A 16772-nucleotide genomic window follows, 5' to 3' on the forward strand; every position below is an offset into this window, starting at 1 on the left:
TTAACCTTGTGGCATTTGAGTTGTCTTTTATGGGTGTTTAATGTGCTCAAGATATAAGAAAGTATGAAAAATATGGACAAGGCATGGAATTAAGTGATGAAAGTGAGATATAGAAGGCAAAATAGGTTAAGTAGTGAAAAATAGTACAATGTCGATTACTAGTATTTCGGTGTAAAATTGAGTATTTATGGATTTACCAAATGTAATAGAGGTATGATTAAGGTCTCATTGATGATGTAAAAATGGTTTTAGAACCATTAGATCAATTCTTGATGGGAGGTATACATAATCAGTGGTATTGATGCAAAGTCAAAACGAGCTTAGCATAAGTGCGCTACACTCGATCGGGTAAGCATAACTATTGGGTATGAAGTCATATGGACCTAAGGTTTGGTGTGAGTGTTTTACACATAAGGATAATAGGCCTAGCAGATGATTAAGTCGAAATCATTGAAGTGATAAGGTTTTCATAAGTCAAAAGGTGAAATGATGAGATGAAAGGTGTCAAATTTTGATACAATAAGGCTAAATCATTGAAAATAAGAATTTTTCATCAACCTTATCACTTTGCACGACCATTATTCTGAAAAACAGAGAGAAAAGAAAACCAAAAACCATTTCTTGGCTGGTTTGAAGAAATTCTAAGAAGATCCAAGTGAAAGCAAAGCCAAAGAAGTAGATTAAGCTTAGTTTTAGCCTTTTTATGGTAAGTTCTTATACTTGGAAGTTAAACTATGTTTTTGAATTTTTCTGAGAGCTTATATATGGTGTTTTATCCTTTCTAAGATATTTCTTGGGGTTTCCAAGTGGTTTGAGGTTTAGAAAAGCTTGAAGAGATTGTTTTCGCCGAAAAGTTGCTCGGTAAGTGAAATTTTGTGTTTTATGAGGTTTTTGGGGTTCTTGGAGTACAAGATGATTTTTGGTTATTTGATTGAGTTTATAAGAGAGTATATATGTTTATAAATGTTTGAATATATGTGGAGACTCATTTAATTTGGGTGATGATCTAGGAGATAAGAATTTTATCAAAATCGGTATATGATAACTTTATGATGAATCATGTTGGTATTTGGGATATATGGTTATGGCAGGTTATTTGATGTTGATTATTGGTTGATTTTGACATTTGAGGATAGCTAAAATTAAGGGGAAACTCTGTCAAAATTTCTCCAAATGTCTAAGATAAATCTAATGCTCGATCTAGGTGGTTTAAGGCATTTTAGGCATGTTTTGGGTATGAAATTTGATATGATGTTTTATGGGTATTTTTAAATGAGAGTTCAATGTATTACTGCCATCATTATGATGAGAAATCCATGCCAATGTCAGGATAAGCACATCAATACCTAAGACACCACTTGTTACACGGTGAAATATATTTTGGACAAAAGGTAAGTAAAGTACTCAACTGCAACACAAGAATTATGTGTTATGTGAAAGTATGCATTATATGAATATTTTGTGAGTAAGTGGTATTAACATACAGTGACACTTCATCATAAATTTGTATGCATGGCATAATAGTGATATGGTAAATTATTATATGATATAAGACCATGCATGATATTATGATGATTAATTATATGATGCCTTTGCAAGTTTTGTGCAACATAAAAGAAAGTTGTTATAAGAAGTTTAAGTTCAATGCCACTGTTTTGAAAAGGCAAATGAAAGTGTTAATAAGTGTAAACGGAGGCCTATAGTAGGCTTATAGTGGCTGCCCAATAATTTGGGCTAGGTTTTAGTGAACCAATTATATTGTTTGCCATATTTCCGTTTTTATTTCTCCTCCATATGAGTTATTGTTATATGTATTGACACTACAGTGTGTGGCCGCCTTAACTCTTGAGCCTGACGGGGCAACGATGGAATAAGGTTTTTAATGTGCCCTACTGTGGTGATGGCTAGCCGGAGGAGAACCCATGGGATTTTGTATTATATGTGTAACAAGCCCTGCAGACATTGACCAATTCAAACAGTGTGCACAATATTAAGGGGCCCAAAAATTTAAAAAGAAGTTGTGTATGTCCATTGATATTGGGTAATCATTAGCATTGCATGCATTACTTTGCTTACTGAGCTTTAGGCTCACAGTTGTCTTGTGTTGCAGGTAGAGAAAGAAATGTGTGAATGACATGAGGAGAACTGAAGCATGGTCCTGACCCTGATTTGTACATATGAACATATCGATCTTTTGTGGGTTATTTTATTTATCAGTGAGATGTTTGTAATAAAGTGTGAAGTTATGTTTTGAAAACAAATTGGGTTATTTAATACTTATGTATAATATGTTTGAGACCCACTTTATGTTTAATGTAAATAATGTGAAATAAGTTTTCAAGTTTAAAAAAAAAAAAATGTCCAGACTTTTGTAGTAATAAATTATGATATAGTTTTAAAACGTAACACCTCAAATATGGTTTTAACTAAAATAAGTGAGAGTGTTACAAGGACTATGAAGGCCGCAGGTCGAGAAGGCATCCAGTTCGGGATACGAGCTGGATGTGGAAGCTATGACCTTTTATAAAGTCAACCACGCAATGTAAACGTGCATATATCAGACATCACGTGTCTGATATATCCCTGAATTCTCGGACACGCAGCATGAACGAGCGTATTCAGGCACCCACGACTGGGTTGGGCCATGCGGCCCATTATCCCCCTTACCTGTTGATTAGACCACACTTCATTTGTCAGGTTTTAGGAATTAATCATGAATGTCATAGAAGTGACATGATGGGTAAGAAGGTCACGGGATGACCCCCCTTACCAACTCCCAGGTGCCCTTTCCTATAAATATGGAGACCCTGGGAGTTGCAAGGGGTTGGATTCTATTGTGTAACGAAATATCCTGTAAAGAATACCAAAAATATAGCAATAATATTGGCTGGTGGAGTAGAAGGATTTTAACCTTTGAACCACCTAAAAACGTAGTTGTGTCATCAGTCCATTAAAAGATCATTTATCTATTTCGGTTCATTATTAAGCACTAATCTCCTTCTCTTATTTTCTTAATTACCTGTTGGCGAAGAACCGCGTCAACAGTATCCATATACCGATTGTCATCAGGAGCATTGAGAGTCATAGTGTGCATTGCCGCTTCAATGTTAGTTGGTGTTTGGCTTAAAGAATGGGTCTTATGGGTTACGTATGCTTGCTATGGACGACTACCAAGAATGTTGGGTTGACGAACAAGAGGTCTAACCCAAGAAGAATTTGGGTAAGGGCATGGAAGGACTGCCCAAGGCATCCAATTTTCCCATGGTGGGTATGTTGTCCACAAATGGGACTACTGGTGCCTGCGACGTTGCTGGGGGTTGTTGCCGCCTCCTTCATAGTTACTGCCACCACGGCCACGACCCCTATCGCCATTATTTTTTCCGTGATTATTATTGCGATTTGGAACGCATTTCGGACCATTGTTGTGGCAGTTTTCTACATTACCCGAATCACAATTGGAGCTCTTTGGATCATTGTTGGTGAGGAGGGCAATATCGGCAGCTTTAGCGGCAGTTGCGACTTGCTTAGCCTTGCAGGTTTCTTCGAGAATTAGCCTCGAACGTGCCTCATAAAATGGTGGTAAAGGGGAAGTTTGTTGAAGGATCGTAGCAACACCATCATAATTTTCATTAAAACCCACAATTAATTGTAACACTAACCTTTGATTGGAAATCAGTGCATCAACGTTAGCGAGCTGGTCAGCACACATCTTGAGTTCTTGGCAAAAAGTCGAGATGTTGGGGAAAGCATCCATGTGAACTTGAGTAAATTAATTTTCCAAATAGAGAGCACGAGCATGTTTGTTGTCCTGGAAAAGACTTTCTAACCTTTCCCATGCTTGTTGGGTTGTAGCATCGGGTTCGATGATGGTGTGCAACAGATCGTTCGATATCGTGCCATAAATCCATTGGAGAGCGACAACATCCAAACGTGACCAAAGTTCTGTATCGGTATCGATTTTCTCCTTCGTCTTGTCAGTGGATTTCAGTGTGGGTTCTGTACTGGTATTGATTTTCTCCTTGGTCTTGTTGGTGGAGTTCAGTGTGGGAGGAGTGATGTGATCGAAGACTTGGTAGACGCGACAATGGATTTTAAATAATTCTGCCCATGACGAATACTGAACTTTTTCCATCTCAAGGGTAATAGGAATGAAATTCTTGATGTTGTTAACAACAAGAGCGGGATGGAATTTTTTTTGTTCAGCCATGGAAAAGAAGAAAGAAGTTGAGATTGAGGAAGCAGCAAGATAATGAGGGCAGATTTGGTTTAGAGATTGGCTTAATTAGGAGAAGAAGGAAAGGCCTGATACCATGATAGAAATTGTGCTTGTCCTTCTCATTGATTCGTAGTCAATTATATACAAGTTTACAAGAGAAATATAATGAATGTAATGCTACAATTTGGGCTAGAATGATAGTAATAATGCATCAGTATTTTACGTAATTATACATGAGATAATTTACATTCCAAATATAAAAGACATGAAAGATATGAATTGATACTTTTACAGATATGCGTGAGTATTTTACGTAGTCTAACAACATTAACCATTGTTTAGAGTAAAAAAAATAAGACAATAAAACTAATCTAAGCCCATGTATATAGAGAAAAAAAATAAGTTAGCTAGTAAACTAAAGTCAAGATCGACATATGACTCAAAAAATAATATTCATACTTTATGATATATGCAGGAGGTACTAGCTCGCACTAATTCTCATCAAACACTGAGATGAGGTAGAATTGAGTCCGCTCATTCATCTCGTACAGTGTTGACTTCTTCAAGCGGGTACACCATTATGCTTTTGAACTACAAATGAATTCAAAAAATTAGTTAGACTTGAATTATATATGATTTTACAATAAAATTTAAATTAAAATATATAATAACTAATAAATTAAACAATACTTACGAGACGACTCAAGTGGTTCTTTGGGTGGTGCTTTGAAACGAAGTCCCTTGCGAACCTCATTATGTAGTACCCACACTTGAAGTCATCATCATGCTGTCGACACTATTAAACATAACAAAACATATTTTAATTATATATATATAGATAATTTGTAAGTTGTGATTAAAAATTTATTACCTAAAAGCTTCTAGGGTATATAGGTTTTTTGAATTTTTTCTGGATCCACACGGGATTCATATTGTACATCATCAATCATTTCTACAATGTAATCCTCATCATAATCTAAATTAACATCATTATCCTTCTTAGAGGTTCCTTCCTCCCTAAGATTAATCATTTCTCCATGAAAAAACCAAACCTTATAACTTTTGTCCATCTCGTTTCTAAATAAGTGTTCCTTCACTGTATTAACCTTAATCTTCACAACGTTACCACACTTAAGACACAAACAAGGAACAAAATTCAGATTTTCTAACTTTCTTGCACAAAACTGTAAGAAATACTCAACACCTTCCCTATATTTCAGTGATAGTCTAATCTCTATCCATTGTCAGATTTCTAAGAAACAAAACAAACAAGCCAAAAAATTCAAATTTTGCCAAAGACTAGATTTACTATATTAAAAAAATAATTGGGCAACATCTCCCCTATTTTTATAGCATATCCAAAATTCATATATTACATGTAGACATCACATATTAATACACAAAAATCAAACAATCAATAGCAACATGCATAAGTATCAATCAATATCAAACATGCATAACTATCAATGTTATTATTTTGAAAAAAATTGGGCAGCATTTCCCCTATTTCTACAACATTTCTCAATTTCAAAAAGTATCAATACACAAATATTAAACAATCAATCAATATGCATAATTCCAACCTTATATCATTGCAGCATACCGTCCCATAACCTATCTTCACTAACTTTTAATCATAAATTCCACTAAATTTAATCATAACTATATTTTTCAATATACATACTATTAAATTTTCATTGAATTACCTCGTCTAAGATAAATGCTTAGCCTTCAAATGGGATCACCACCATATTTAATCAACTGCAAAAAAAAAAAAAAGTGAAACCTAACCACAATTTTAATATTCACTAATTTAAATCAAATTATTAAATTAACTTAACTAAATTAAAAAAATGAAAAACAATTAACCTCACGTCTATGGAGGTGGCGAGGGGTGGAGGCTCAGAGCTATCCACAAATGGGATCACCACAACAAAAAGCGTCAAACCTAACAAAATTAAAAATTTACAATTAACAATCAAAACTAATTATATAATTATATTAGTAAACAAAATTAAATTATTGAAATAAATTATAACAAAAACTTTCAATTAATTCAACATAATTAAAAATATTATTAATTTAAATTAATCTTAAACTAAACTACATTTTATCTTTTTTCTATTCCCTACACAATATAATTACAATCCTAATTCTACAATCCTAATCCTAATTCTACAGTCAATTTTCTAACACAAAAATAAACATATAATTATATATCTATAAATTTATATATATATACACATACATATATGCAAATGAAAAAAAATAATAAAAAAACAACATCACTAATTGACCCCAGAATGGGAGGGGTAGAGCCGTAGGGGACGGGCTCTTGGAATGGGCTCTTCCTCCTTGTCCCCGGCGTTCGAGGAGAAGCCGAGAATGGGGGAGACCCATGGGGGAGGGGAGGAAACCAGTGGGGGAGGGGCGGAAACCTGTGGCGGAGGGGCTCTCGGACTAAGGGAGGGGAGGAACGGCGGAGGTTCGAGGTTGAAGGGCTCGGGAGAGATCGAGAGGGCCTTAGTTTGGGGTGGCGCCACCTGGGTTTGGGGTTTTCAAGTGCCTCTGCAACTTTCTTCTAAGAGAATCGAGAGGGAAATGAGAGACGATGACCTAAAAAATTGGCATATATAAAGCTGAGCGTCGGTTCTAAACCGATGCAACTGACTTGTGGGCCATCGGTTTAAAACCAACGCTAACCTGATTAAAGTGAAACGTTGTGTTTCATTCGAACATAAGCATCGGTTCAGAACCAATGCTACTGACGTCATGTACCGGCGCCGGGGTAGAAACCGATGCTGTTGGTTTAACAAGTGAGTCAGTTATGAACCAACGCTATTGACCTTGGATTATCAATTGCGTTGGTTCATATAGTAAACTGACTCTAACAAGCGACGTTGTAGGTGGTTTTTGGCATAATGTAAAAATAAAATTCAATATGAAATATATAGGGACAAAATCCAAATCTATATAATATGGATCTATGTAATATAGAGTTTATATTTTTTTTTATCATGTGTTTTGCCTCATTACCTTTTTGGACCTTGTATTTTGACAAATTTATTTTTGGACCATATGTTTTTTTTTTAAAATAGTTTAAATTGAACCCTAAACTCGATTTTGTTCAAGGTTTTCTTAACTAAAATCACAAATAATTAACTAAACTAACAATTTAGAACAAAAACAAAATCATTCTATAATATTCAATTTTTTTCTTCATCAAAATTGAATTTAGGAGTCTATTTGAATCATTTTATAAAACACAGGGTAAAAAAAAATTTAATCAAAACACAATGTCCAAACAAATTATTAGAAAATTATAAACCCAATTATACAAGGGGAATTTCAGGTTATATGCTCAATAATATAGGGTATTTCATCTATATGACAAATTTAATAGCATCCCAAATATATGTCATTTTGTATAATTTTGACTATAATACCCATTTCATTAAACTTCCCACTCTCTCTCACATTAATGTGCACCCATGATTAATTTTGTGTTCTACATAAAAAAGTTAAGGCTTTAATTATGCTAAATGTGTAGATCTCGAAAAAAATATTAAGATTAAAAAAAATCAGCTAAAAATGATATTTAAGCAAAAAGTTATGGCTCACTAAAATTTTCGTCAAATTTCAGCGCAGAGCATCGATATAGCATCGATGTATCATCGATTTTGCATCATTTTGGCCAAAAATAAAGTTTTCATAATTGCATCGCAAGAACATCGAAAAAGTATCGAAACAGCATCGATGTTGCAACGATTTGGCAAAAAAAAAAAAAAGTTTTCATGATTGCATCGATTTTCCACCGAATTTGCATCGATTTTCCATCAAATTTGAATAGTTTTGGTCAAAAAATTAATTTGTGTGGATGCATCGCAATTGCATCAAAGAAGCATCGAAATTGCATCGTTTTTATTATTTTTTATACAAAAACGATGTTATTTCGATACAATTGCAATGCATCCAAAAAATTTGATTTTTTGGCAAAAAATGTGCAAATTCGATGGAAAATCTATGCAATCTTGAAAACTTGGTTTGTTTTTGCCAAAACGATGTTTTTTTCGATGCAACATCGATGTTGTTTCGATACTTTTTCGATACTCTTACGATGCAATCATGAAAACTTGATTTTTTGCTTTTGATGAAAATTTTATTGAGTCATATCTTTTTGCTTAAATGCCTATTTTAGTTGATTTTTTTTAATCTTAATATTTTTTCAAAATCTACACGTTTAACATAATTAAAGCCTTAAATTTTTTATGTAGAATATAAAAATTAATCATTGGTGCACATTAATATGATAAGTATTTATGAAATAAGTATTTTTGTCCAAAATATAATTGAGGGCACGTTAATAGAAGTGTTTAAGTTGGCATATTAAAAAAATTTACATTGTTATGATATATAGAAACTAAAATTTCCCTTATATAATCCAAATCTATATAATATATTACTCTATTTTGTAGCTTTTGACATTGAAAATGAGGAATTATTTGTACGTCCGTACGGACTTGATTGAGGGTAACGTAAGTATAACGGATACTCTCAATTGATTATTATAAACATTAAATATATAGTGATTAAGCAAAACGACATACTAAACTGTATAAATTTTCTATGACTCGACAAAAATAACGTCCACGAATATTGAATAATTATTAATCTTATTCATATAATTATAAGAAAACTACTCACCCGTAAAAATTTGAATATATATATATATATATGTGTTAACGACAAAATTTGTGGTGTTGAAAAACTAAACATACATTAATATAAATTAATTTTCATAACACATATATATTTCTGTGGTGCGATATGTTATACATCGCACAATTATTGTATTATAATAATGTGGGTAATTAAAATATAATTTTTTAAGTTTAAAAACGACTTCAATTTAATCTGATATATGTAGTTATTATTTTTTCTATATAAATAATGTGTAGATAACAAAAAAAATTATTTTAATAATTTTTTATTTTTTTTCAGTAAATTTTAACAGAATATTTTTATATTTAATAAAATATTTTTATATTTAATGGTAGATTGTAAACATGACTTAAACTTAAATAAAATTAAATAAATAATTAAACAAATTAAAATAAGATGTTTTTGAGATATTTTACAATAATAATTATTTAAAAATAATAAAACCATATATTTTATAACTTAAATAAAATTTAATTAAACTTAAACTTAATATTATATTAAACATATAATATATAATATTTAACAAAAATAAATAAATTAATTAAAATATAATATTTTAAATATATTTATTTAAAAATAATAAATGCATACATATTATTTTTTTTATCTTATAAATTTATGTGATAGTTTATTTTTTATTTAGTGATTAGACATTTTTTTTTTATTAAATTCACCAAATAACATTGCGAGATACATTAGAAACTAAAAATAGTTTGATGCATGTATACTCTTGTCTACACTTTGATTTTTTCTATTTTTATTTTATTTCTATTATTAATTTCTTTTTAAATATTATTATATTTTATATATATATAGAAATTATTGATATAAATATTTATATATATTATATAACTATAATTCATTCTATTATATATATTTAAAATAATAAATTACATTTTATTAAAATTATATATAATATTTACAATTTAAAAATTAATCAAATATACAACAGTACTCGTGTAAATTAATTTCAGTTGATTAGGTAGTATGATTATTTTGACTGGTAATTACTTTAATTATAGGTCAATAACTCAATATACTACTCAAGAGAGGCTCTTTCTTAAATGTATGACCCCTTTTCGATCAATGGGTCACTTTCCTCTGCTGCTTGTTTTTCTTACGTGTATAAATCTTGGCCCTTTTCCAAATATATAAATTAATTAATTAAGCCAATAATTGTATTTCTTTTTTTATTTCTGAAATGCCAATAATTATATATCATTCTTCTATATAAAATTGACATAACATAATTACGTACGCAGTTTATACATGTATACATTATTTTACCACCTAATTGAACCCTTTCACATGTCTTATATATATTTCAAACGGCCATAATATCATTCCTCTACACTTCCAAGAAACAAGTCCAAAATAAAAATCAAGAAAATCCAAAACCAAAATCATACCCCAACTCTTTATATACACATATATATAGATATATATATATATATAAATAAGTACATATATACTCAAAATATATATCACTATACATATATATATATATACATTTTGAACAATAGAGAGATTAGTATACAACTATATATCTACACATGATGATGATGAGCAGAAGAAGCAAAGTGAGGAAGCAAAGCAAGGTGAAGAGTTATATGATGACACCCATTAGGGTTTTAAGCAGAGCTATGAAGACCATGAATGATTGTACTTCCTCTGTGGCTGTGGAATTATGTACAACTACTACGGTTCCTTCGTCAACCAAAAACGACAACAAAAATGTGAGAGAGCTTTTGAGAAGAATGTCGTCGTCTAATAATAATATTGAGGCAAGCAAATTAGCTAATGATAATAATGCAGAGTTTGATCACAATTTGCCAAAGCAAAGAGTTATGGTGAGAACTGTACCAGTGATGAGCATGGGTTATGGAATGATGGGAAGGAGTTACAGTGTTGGGTTGGGAAAAATTGGAAGAATTGATGAGGACAAGCCTTGTACTTTTGAAGATCAGAATGATGATGATGATCCTGATGATCTTAGTTTGAGGTTGAGGTTGAGGAGGAGCTCTGCTCTTCATAGGAGGAACCAACTCTATCTTTAGACAATATTTATTTTAAATAAATATAAATATTGTTGGACCTATCTATAAATATATTATGTATGTCTCTCCAATGAGTAATGATAGTGTTGTTAAATTATGCACAAAAATATTATCGTCACACTGTTTTTTTTTTTTAAATAATAGGTTTCGTATCAGATAAATGTAACGTGACATTAATATTTTGGTATATTTTAAATGTATATATCATCAACTCAGTTGGGTCCGTTATTTTTGTGCTCATCCAACTTTTATATTGTAAAAACTCTAATGAAAGAAATAATTTGTGTATTGAATGTAAATATTTATATAAATTTATACATGTGTAAACAGACAATAAACATTTGTTGAGACAACGAAAAAGTCATATTAAACATATATGCTCCAAGGGCATTTTAATTATCCTAAATTAAATAACCCCATCCTAATTTCGCTGGAGAATATAACAATGTTAACATAAAGTGAAAATCATTGGAGCTAACACATATTATGAAATATTGTCTGGTTTAGATGTTATAATTAATGTGTTTGTGTGAACTACTTATATATATATTATTGAACAATTTTATTAGCATCTCCAATTTGATGTCATGTAAGCTTAACGTTTATTCACCTTACCAAAAACGCCAATTACAAATGTCGTTTACATATAATATTTGAGGGTAACTACATGTCGTTTACACAGCTTCTCGTCGTTATAAGAAATGCAACAATTTGGGTCTCCCTGTTAGATTGGATTGGTTTTTCGGCCCAAGTATCTGTTTATGTGTCAATTAACTTATTTTTTATTAAGATTTTTTTCAAAACAAACCCTTTTTTAATGTAGTGAAAATTATATTTTATATGGGGTTTTTAATAAAGTTTTCAAAATATGGCTTTTTTTTTACAAGTATTATTTGATGGCTTTTTAAAACTTGTATTCTTTTCTATGTGATTTTTTTCCCATATTTTTGTAAAAAAATCATTATTATGCCATATTTTTGTAAAAAATCATTATTATGCCATATTTTTATTCCCATAATCTGATTTTTTTTAATTAAATTTGTCCATACAAACTAAGAAAAGTTTAATTACCATATTTATGAAAAAATCCCTTTAATGTATGTTTCAATTATTTTTTCTAGTTTAGTACAAGTATTACAACGAGATAATCATTATTCAAGCACAAGCTCAAGCACAACAATTTACACATTATTCTAACTCATTTATAAACGAAAAAATATATATATATATATATATATCACAAAGAAAAACTCAAAAGCCAGAATGAGAAAAAAAAATCAACAACAAAGAAAGCCCACAATGAAAAATGTACAAATGCTTGGAAACTTTGATTTTCTGGAAAGAGATTGAGGTGCCCAAACCACTTGATCCACCAAGTGGTGGGTTATGTTTTAACTATTTGTAGTGTCTAGAAAAAAAAATTTCTTTTAAAATTATGGTTTTTATATGATTTCTTGGGTTGTTAGCATAAATGTCTCCTTAATTTTTTGTATTTTTTTTGGTACTTTAGTCCCTAAGAAATTTATTTGCCAATCAAGTTTTTAAGTTTAAAAAACAGTAGCAATTGAGTTCTTTTAATTATTTTTTTTATAAAAAAAAAAATCCTAAGTTTTTATGGATAATATCAACACATCATATTGTATAAAAAAATCATTGAAAAATTAAAAAAATTGTAAAAAAATAAATAGTATAAACTTAATTACTACTGTTTATATATCTCAAAACTAAATTGCTGAAAAGAAAATTCTCAAAGATTGAATTGCCAAAAATGATCAAACTTAGGCCATTTTGATAATGGGCCACCTCACGTGTTGAATCATGAATGAGCTGGATTGCAAGGCTCTATACATTTTTTGCAAATAGAAAAAGAATATAAAAAACAGAAACAATCATATATTACATCAATTAATCAAACAAGCTATAAATAGACAGACACTCAAAGCTTATTAGAACATGGAATTAAGAACCAATTTTAACACACCAAATTTTCAACAGAAGAAGAAACAAACTTTAATGAATCAAGAAATTAATATATCAAAATTAATGATAAAATAAATAAAAATTAATTAGCTAGAAATGAATGTATGGTGTTTTTTGTTTTGTTAATTAATATCTAGGAGTGGGGGCTGAATATTGGTGATCACTGTTGTAATTAGTTTTAGAGGTATAGATGAGAGGACCTCCTCCCAAAGCGTAGAAAACCATGCCTTTGTAAGCATTCAAGAAAGAAAGATTTGCACCAGTGACTCCATTGTTAAGATCGGTTGGGAGATTACAGGTCTGAAGTGGAGAATATTCGAGGAATACCTTGCAATCTTCCTTGACATTCAACCCAGTTGTGAGCTGTGAAACTGATAACTTGACCAGGAAGAAACCATGTGTGTCACTTTCGTAGCTCAATATGGATGAAGGAACGTCTTTGTAGTATTTTTCTCCATTCTCATTCTCATTCTCATATGATGATGATGAGTAATTTGGACAACATGTTACTCTTGCCACGGCTCCTACAAAATAATATACATATCAGAGAGATGACACTAGACTTGATGAAGATTTTTAGCATAATAAACATTTTTATGGGATATTTGATAAAATATCATTTCTTTTATTTATAATCATTTTGCACGATAGCTTATAGAAATGTTATTTTTCTTTTTATACACACTCGACATCACAACACACCCAACATCTTTGCTAAGAGACATCACAAAGAGGTGGCATACCGCTATTGTTGCAATCTAATATAGGGTCTCACACAGCATTTTAATTTAATAATTATTATTGGATATCATTAAACAATTATAAAATGTCACATCATATGGTGTTGGATACCTTAAGGTATCAAATAGCAACACTCTATTGAAAATACTCGTCATACTATTTGAAATGCTATTTTATAAAAAAATTATTGTTTTAAAAACAATTCGCATAATAACCCTTTTAGACACATTATTGGACATCCTGTAATGTACACTCAACATCCTATTGATTGCAAAAATTTCTTTGGAAAGAAAATTAAAATGATCTATATATTTTTGTCACCTATTACTGTAATATATGTATACATATAGTTAGGTAGGTAAGTACCTTGAATTGGAAGGTATGTATCATGATGTGCTGTTTGGCAAAGAATAACTCCTTGAATCCCAATGGTATGAATGATGGGGGGGATTACTCCTCCTACTATTGGATCAACAACCTTTTGTGTTCCTTGTGGCTTCAGATGATCAAAGAGATGATCAAAATTTAGGTAATTCACATGATGATGAGGTGACTTAAATACAGTAGCACTCTGATCATCATCATGATTATTATTATTATTATTGTCAACATTTGGATAATAAGTAGCAGAGGCAATAATAATCAGAAACGAAGAAAGGAACAAAGGGAATATGAGGTTCATCATCAGACCCATATATTATAAACAGCAAAGATCAACTGATTTTATTATTATGAACTAGCTTGATGAATCACCATGGATGAGTACCATAGTTTTATATATAGGAATGTCATATAATTATTTATTAACATTACTTGATCGCACGTTGCCCAATTACCAATGATTAATAAATATAGATGAAATCTTGATATAATGATATTATAATTTTAAAAAATCATTGCCACTTCATTAATTTGACGTTTTATATTTTATAATTGTTTAATGAAATTAATTATTATATGTTTGTCGTCGTGATACGTGATTTTTTTCTTAATAATGGAGCATCACTCATGTATTGTCTCATATTTTGTAATTAACAAAGTCAATTAATGATTCTTATTATAAAACATATAAATAAGAAAAATCAACGTTTGCTCAAAATAAAACAAAAATATTTTTTTTCTTTATCAAATTAGGGATAAAAATAACTTGCGTATAAATATATACTAGATACAAGATGCAATGCAATTTGGTTAGTTTTATTTATAGAATCTATTAATTATATTTATTAAATTTATATCATTGTCGGATGTTTAAAGCTCCAACAGAAGAAGTATTGATAAAAGTAATATTTTAGCAACTTTTGGTATATTTGCCATAAAAAAAAAGACTAGGTATTTATCTTTAACATATATTGAACATTATGTATTTTTGCTATAAAAATAAAATATTCGGTAATTAACTGTAACAAGTGTAAGGTATTTATGCCGCAAATACCTCTTATATTAATATAATTAATAAATATCTTTTAAAAATATATTCCGTTAAAATTAACAAAACAAACCGTTAAAAATAAGAATTTCTGTTATTTACACACTTTTTATATAGAAGAAATAAATGACTTGTACTCATATATAAATAATTAATATTTATCAATAAAAATAAATTATGTCAAAGACACATACATATTTTAGAAATAATAAATTTCAATTTATGGTTAAAATTTTGTATGATATATCGTATTAATATATGCTTTTGGGTAAAAAAATTAGGAAGCACTAACCTTATAATTAATAGTATCCTTAGATATAATCTAGGAATGAAATTTTCATAATTTGAATAGTACATTTTTTTAGGGAACAATTTAAATAGTACTTAAGGAACAGAAAAAAAAGGATCAATTAAATTATTAGTGGTAGTAGTAGTAGTTATACAGTAATATGATAGAATCTTTGGTCATGAGCCAATTATATTGCCTAATAATGCTTTAGCACGTACGAGCCATATAAAACTCATTATGGCTTTTAATAATGACTATTTCTCAAACTAGTTCTAGCTATAAATCAGTCATCAAATTTATGAATTAATGGTACACACAGATTTAAAATTAACACAAATTTAATAAAATGAAGTTTTGCTATGATTAATCTAGCTTTCATACGACTGTTAATCATGTCAATAAATCCCAAATAGCAATAACCCACTAAATTAAGAAGTGCAAGTTAAAGGGCCTTTGGTTTTGAGAAACTTGAACTTTGGTAACATTTTAATTGTAATTAGTCAATTTTTCACAATATTGGTTTTCTCTAGTGGCTCAAGTTATGAGCTTTTATGAAGTCCAGGCAGCTTCTGGCAATACTCTGAACACAAAAAATTTGGTACATTTACAATGGGTGCCTTTGCCCTATTTATAGGGCTGAGGACAATTAATTCCCTTAATGGAGATTAATTACAAACATTCTCACGTAATTGGGGTATAAATGTTAATAAATACATATTCTCGTAACTAAAGAGGTGGTGGGCCCGTGCGTATCATACGGGGCCCATTTACGAGATTACAGCCCACAAATTTTTGGGGTAACACGCTCCTGATAGTTTCAAGGGGTAGCTGCACGTTTTCTCATGTCGGGCGACGTATTTGGACATGTTGTTTGGCGTATTGGGTAGCTGGGAATGACTTACCTTTCAAGGAGCTCTGGATGAGTTCACCTAGACTTCCTTGGCTCCTGAGGAGCTTAATTACTCTCTAATGATTGCCATGTGTCACTTGGTGAAAATACGGACAACATTTGCCCCTCAAGTCTTAACTTGTCCTCGGGCAGTGGAGACTTAGACTGAGCGGAGTAATTTTAAGGGACATACTAAGGGGGAGACGGTTCGGCTCCTCGAGGCATCAAACCTACCAAAAGGCGATGCCACGTGTTGACTCCCCATTGCTAGGCCCATCAATCAGTGTTATTAATGAGGAGTCTTTTTCGTGCCCAAGACGTCCAATCCGTACCCGAAGTGTCCTTTCGCCTTATACCCGAGGCATCCTTTCTCATGTTATGATAACTATCCGTGCCTTGATATCCGTGACCGTTGGATCACGCTCGAGTGCATATTCCATAGGTGATCA

General features: G+C 30.8%; 2 protein-coding genes and 1 long non-coding RNA gene across 4 annotated transcripts; 1 reads left to right on the plus strand and 2 right to left on the minus strand.

Moving 5' to 3' along the window:
• The first annotated feature begins 254 nt into the window (after positions 1–254).
• On the plus strand, positions 255–2333 carry LOC133818808 (uncharacterized). Of its 2 annotated transcripts, XR_009886123.1 has the most exons (4): positions 255–706; positions 787–861; positions 1330–1391; positions 2111–2333. It is a non-coding gene; the product is annotated as an uncharacterized LOC133818808 (long non-coding RNA). The 2 variants fall into 2 exon arrangements; XR_009886119.1 differs by lacking the exon at positions 255–706 and having other exon boundaries at positions 734–861.
• Positions 2334–3289: 956 nt separating this feature from the next.
• Positions 3290–3754, minus strand: LOC133801128 (uncharacterized). The gene has a single exon (XM_062239312.1). The coding sequence runs from the start codon at positions 3752–3754 to the stop codon at positions 3290–3292; it is 465 nt and encodes a 154-aa protein (XP_062095296.1).
• Positions 3755–13101: 9347 nt separating this feature from the next.
• On the minus strand, positions 13102–14410 carry LOC133801208 (protein SEED AND ROOT HAIR PROTECTIVE PROTEIN-like). The gene is made up of 2 exons (XM_062239416.1): positions 14083–14410; positions 13102–13499 (listed from the first exon to the last, which is right to left on the minus strand). The coding sequence occupies exons 1-2, from the start codon at positions 14408–14410 to the stop codon at positions 13102–13104; spliced, it is 726 nt and encodes a 241-aa protein (XP_062095400.1).
• Positions 14411–16772: the final 2362 nt, after the last annotated feature.

This window comes from Humulus lupulus, chromosome 1, assembly GCF_963169125.1.
Source record: "Humulus lupulus chromosome 1, drHumLupu1.1, whole genome shotgun sequence".
Taxonomy (NCBI): domain Eukaryota; kingdom Viridiplantae; phylum Streptophyta; class Magnoliopsida; order Rosales; family Cannabaceae; genus Humulus; species Humulus lupulus.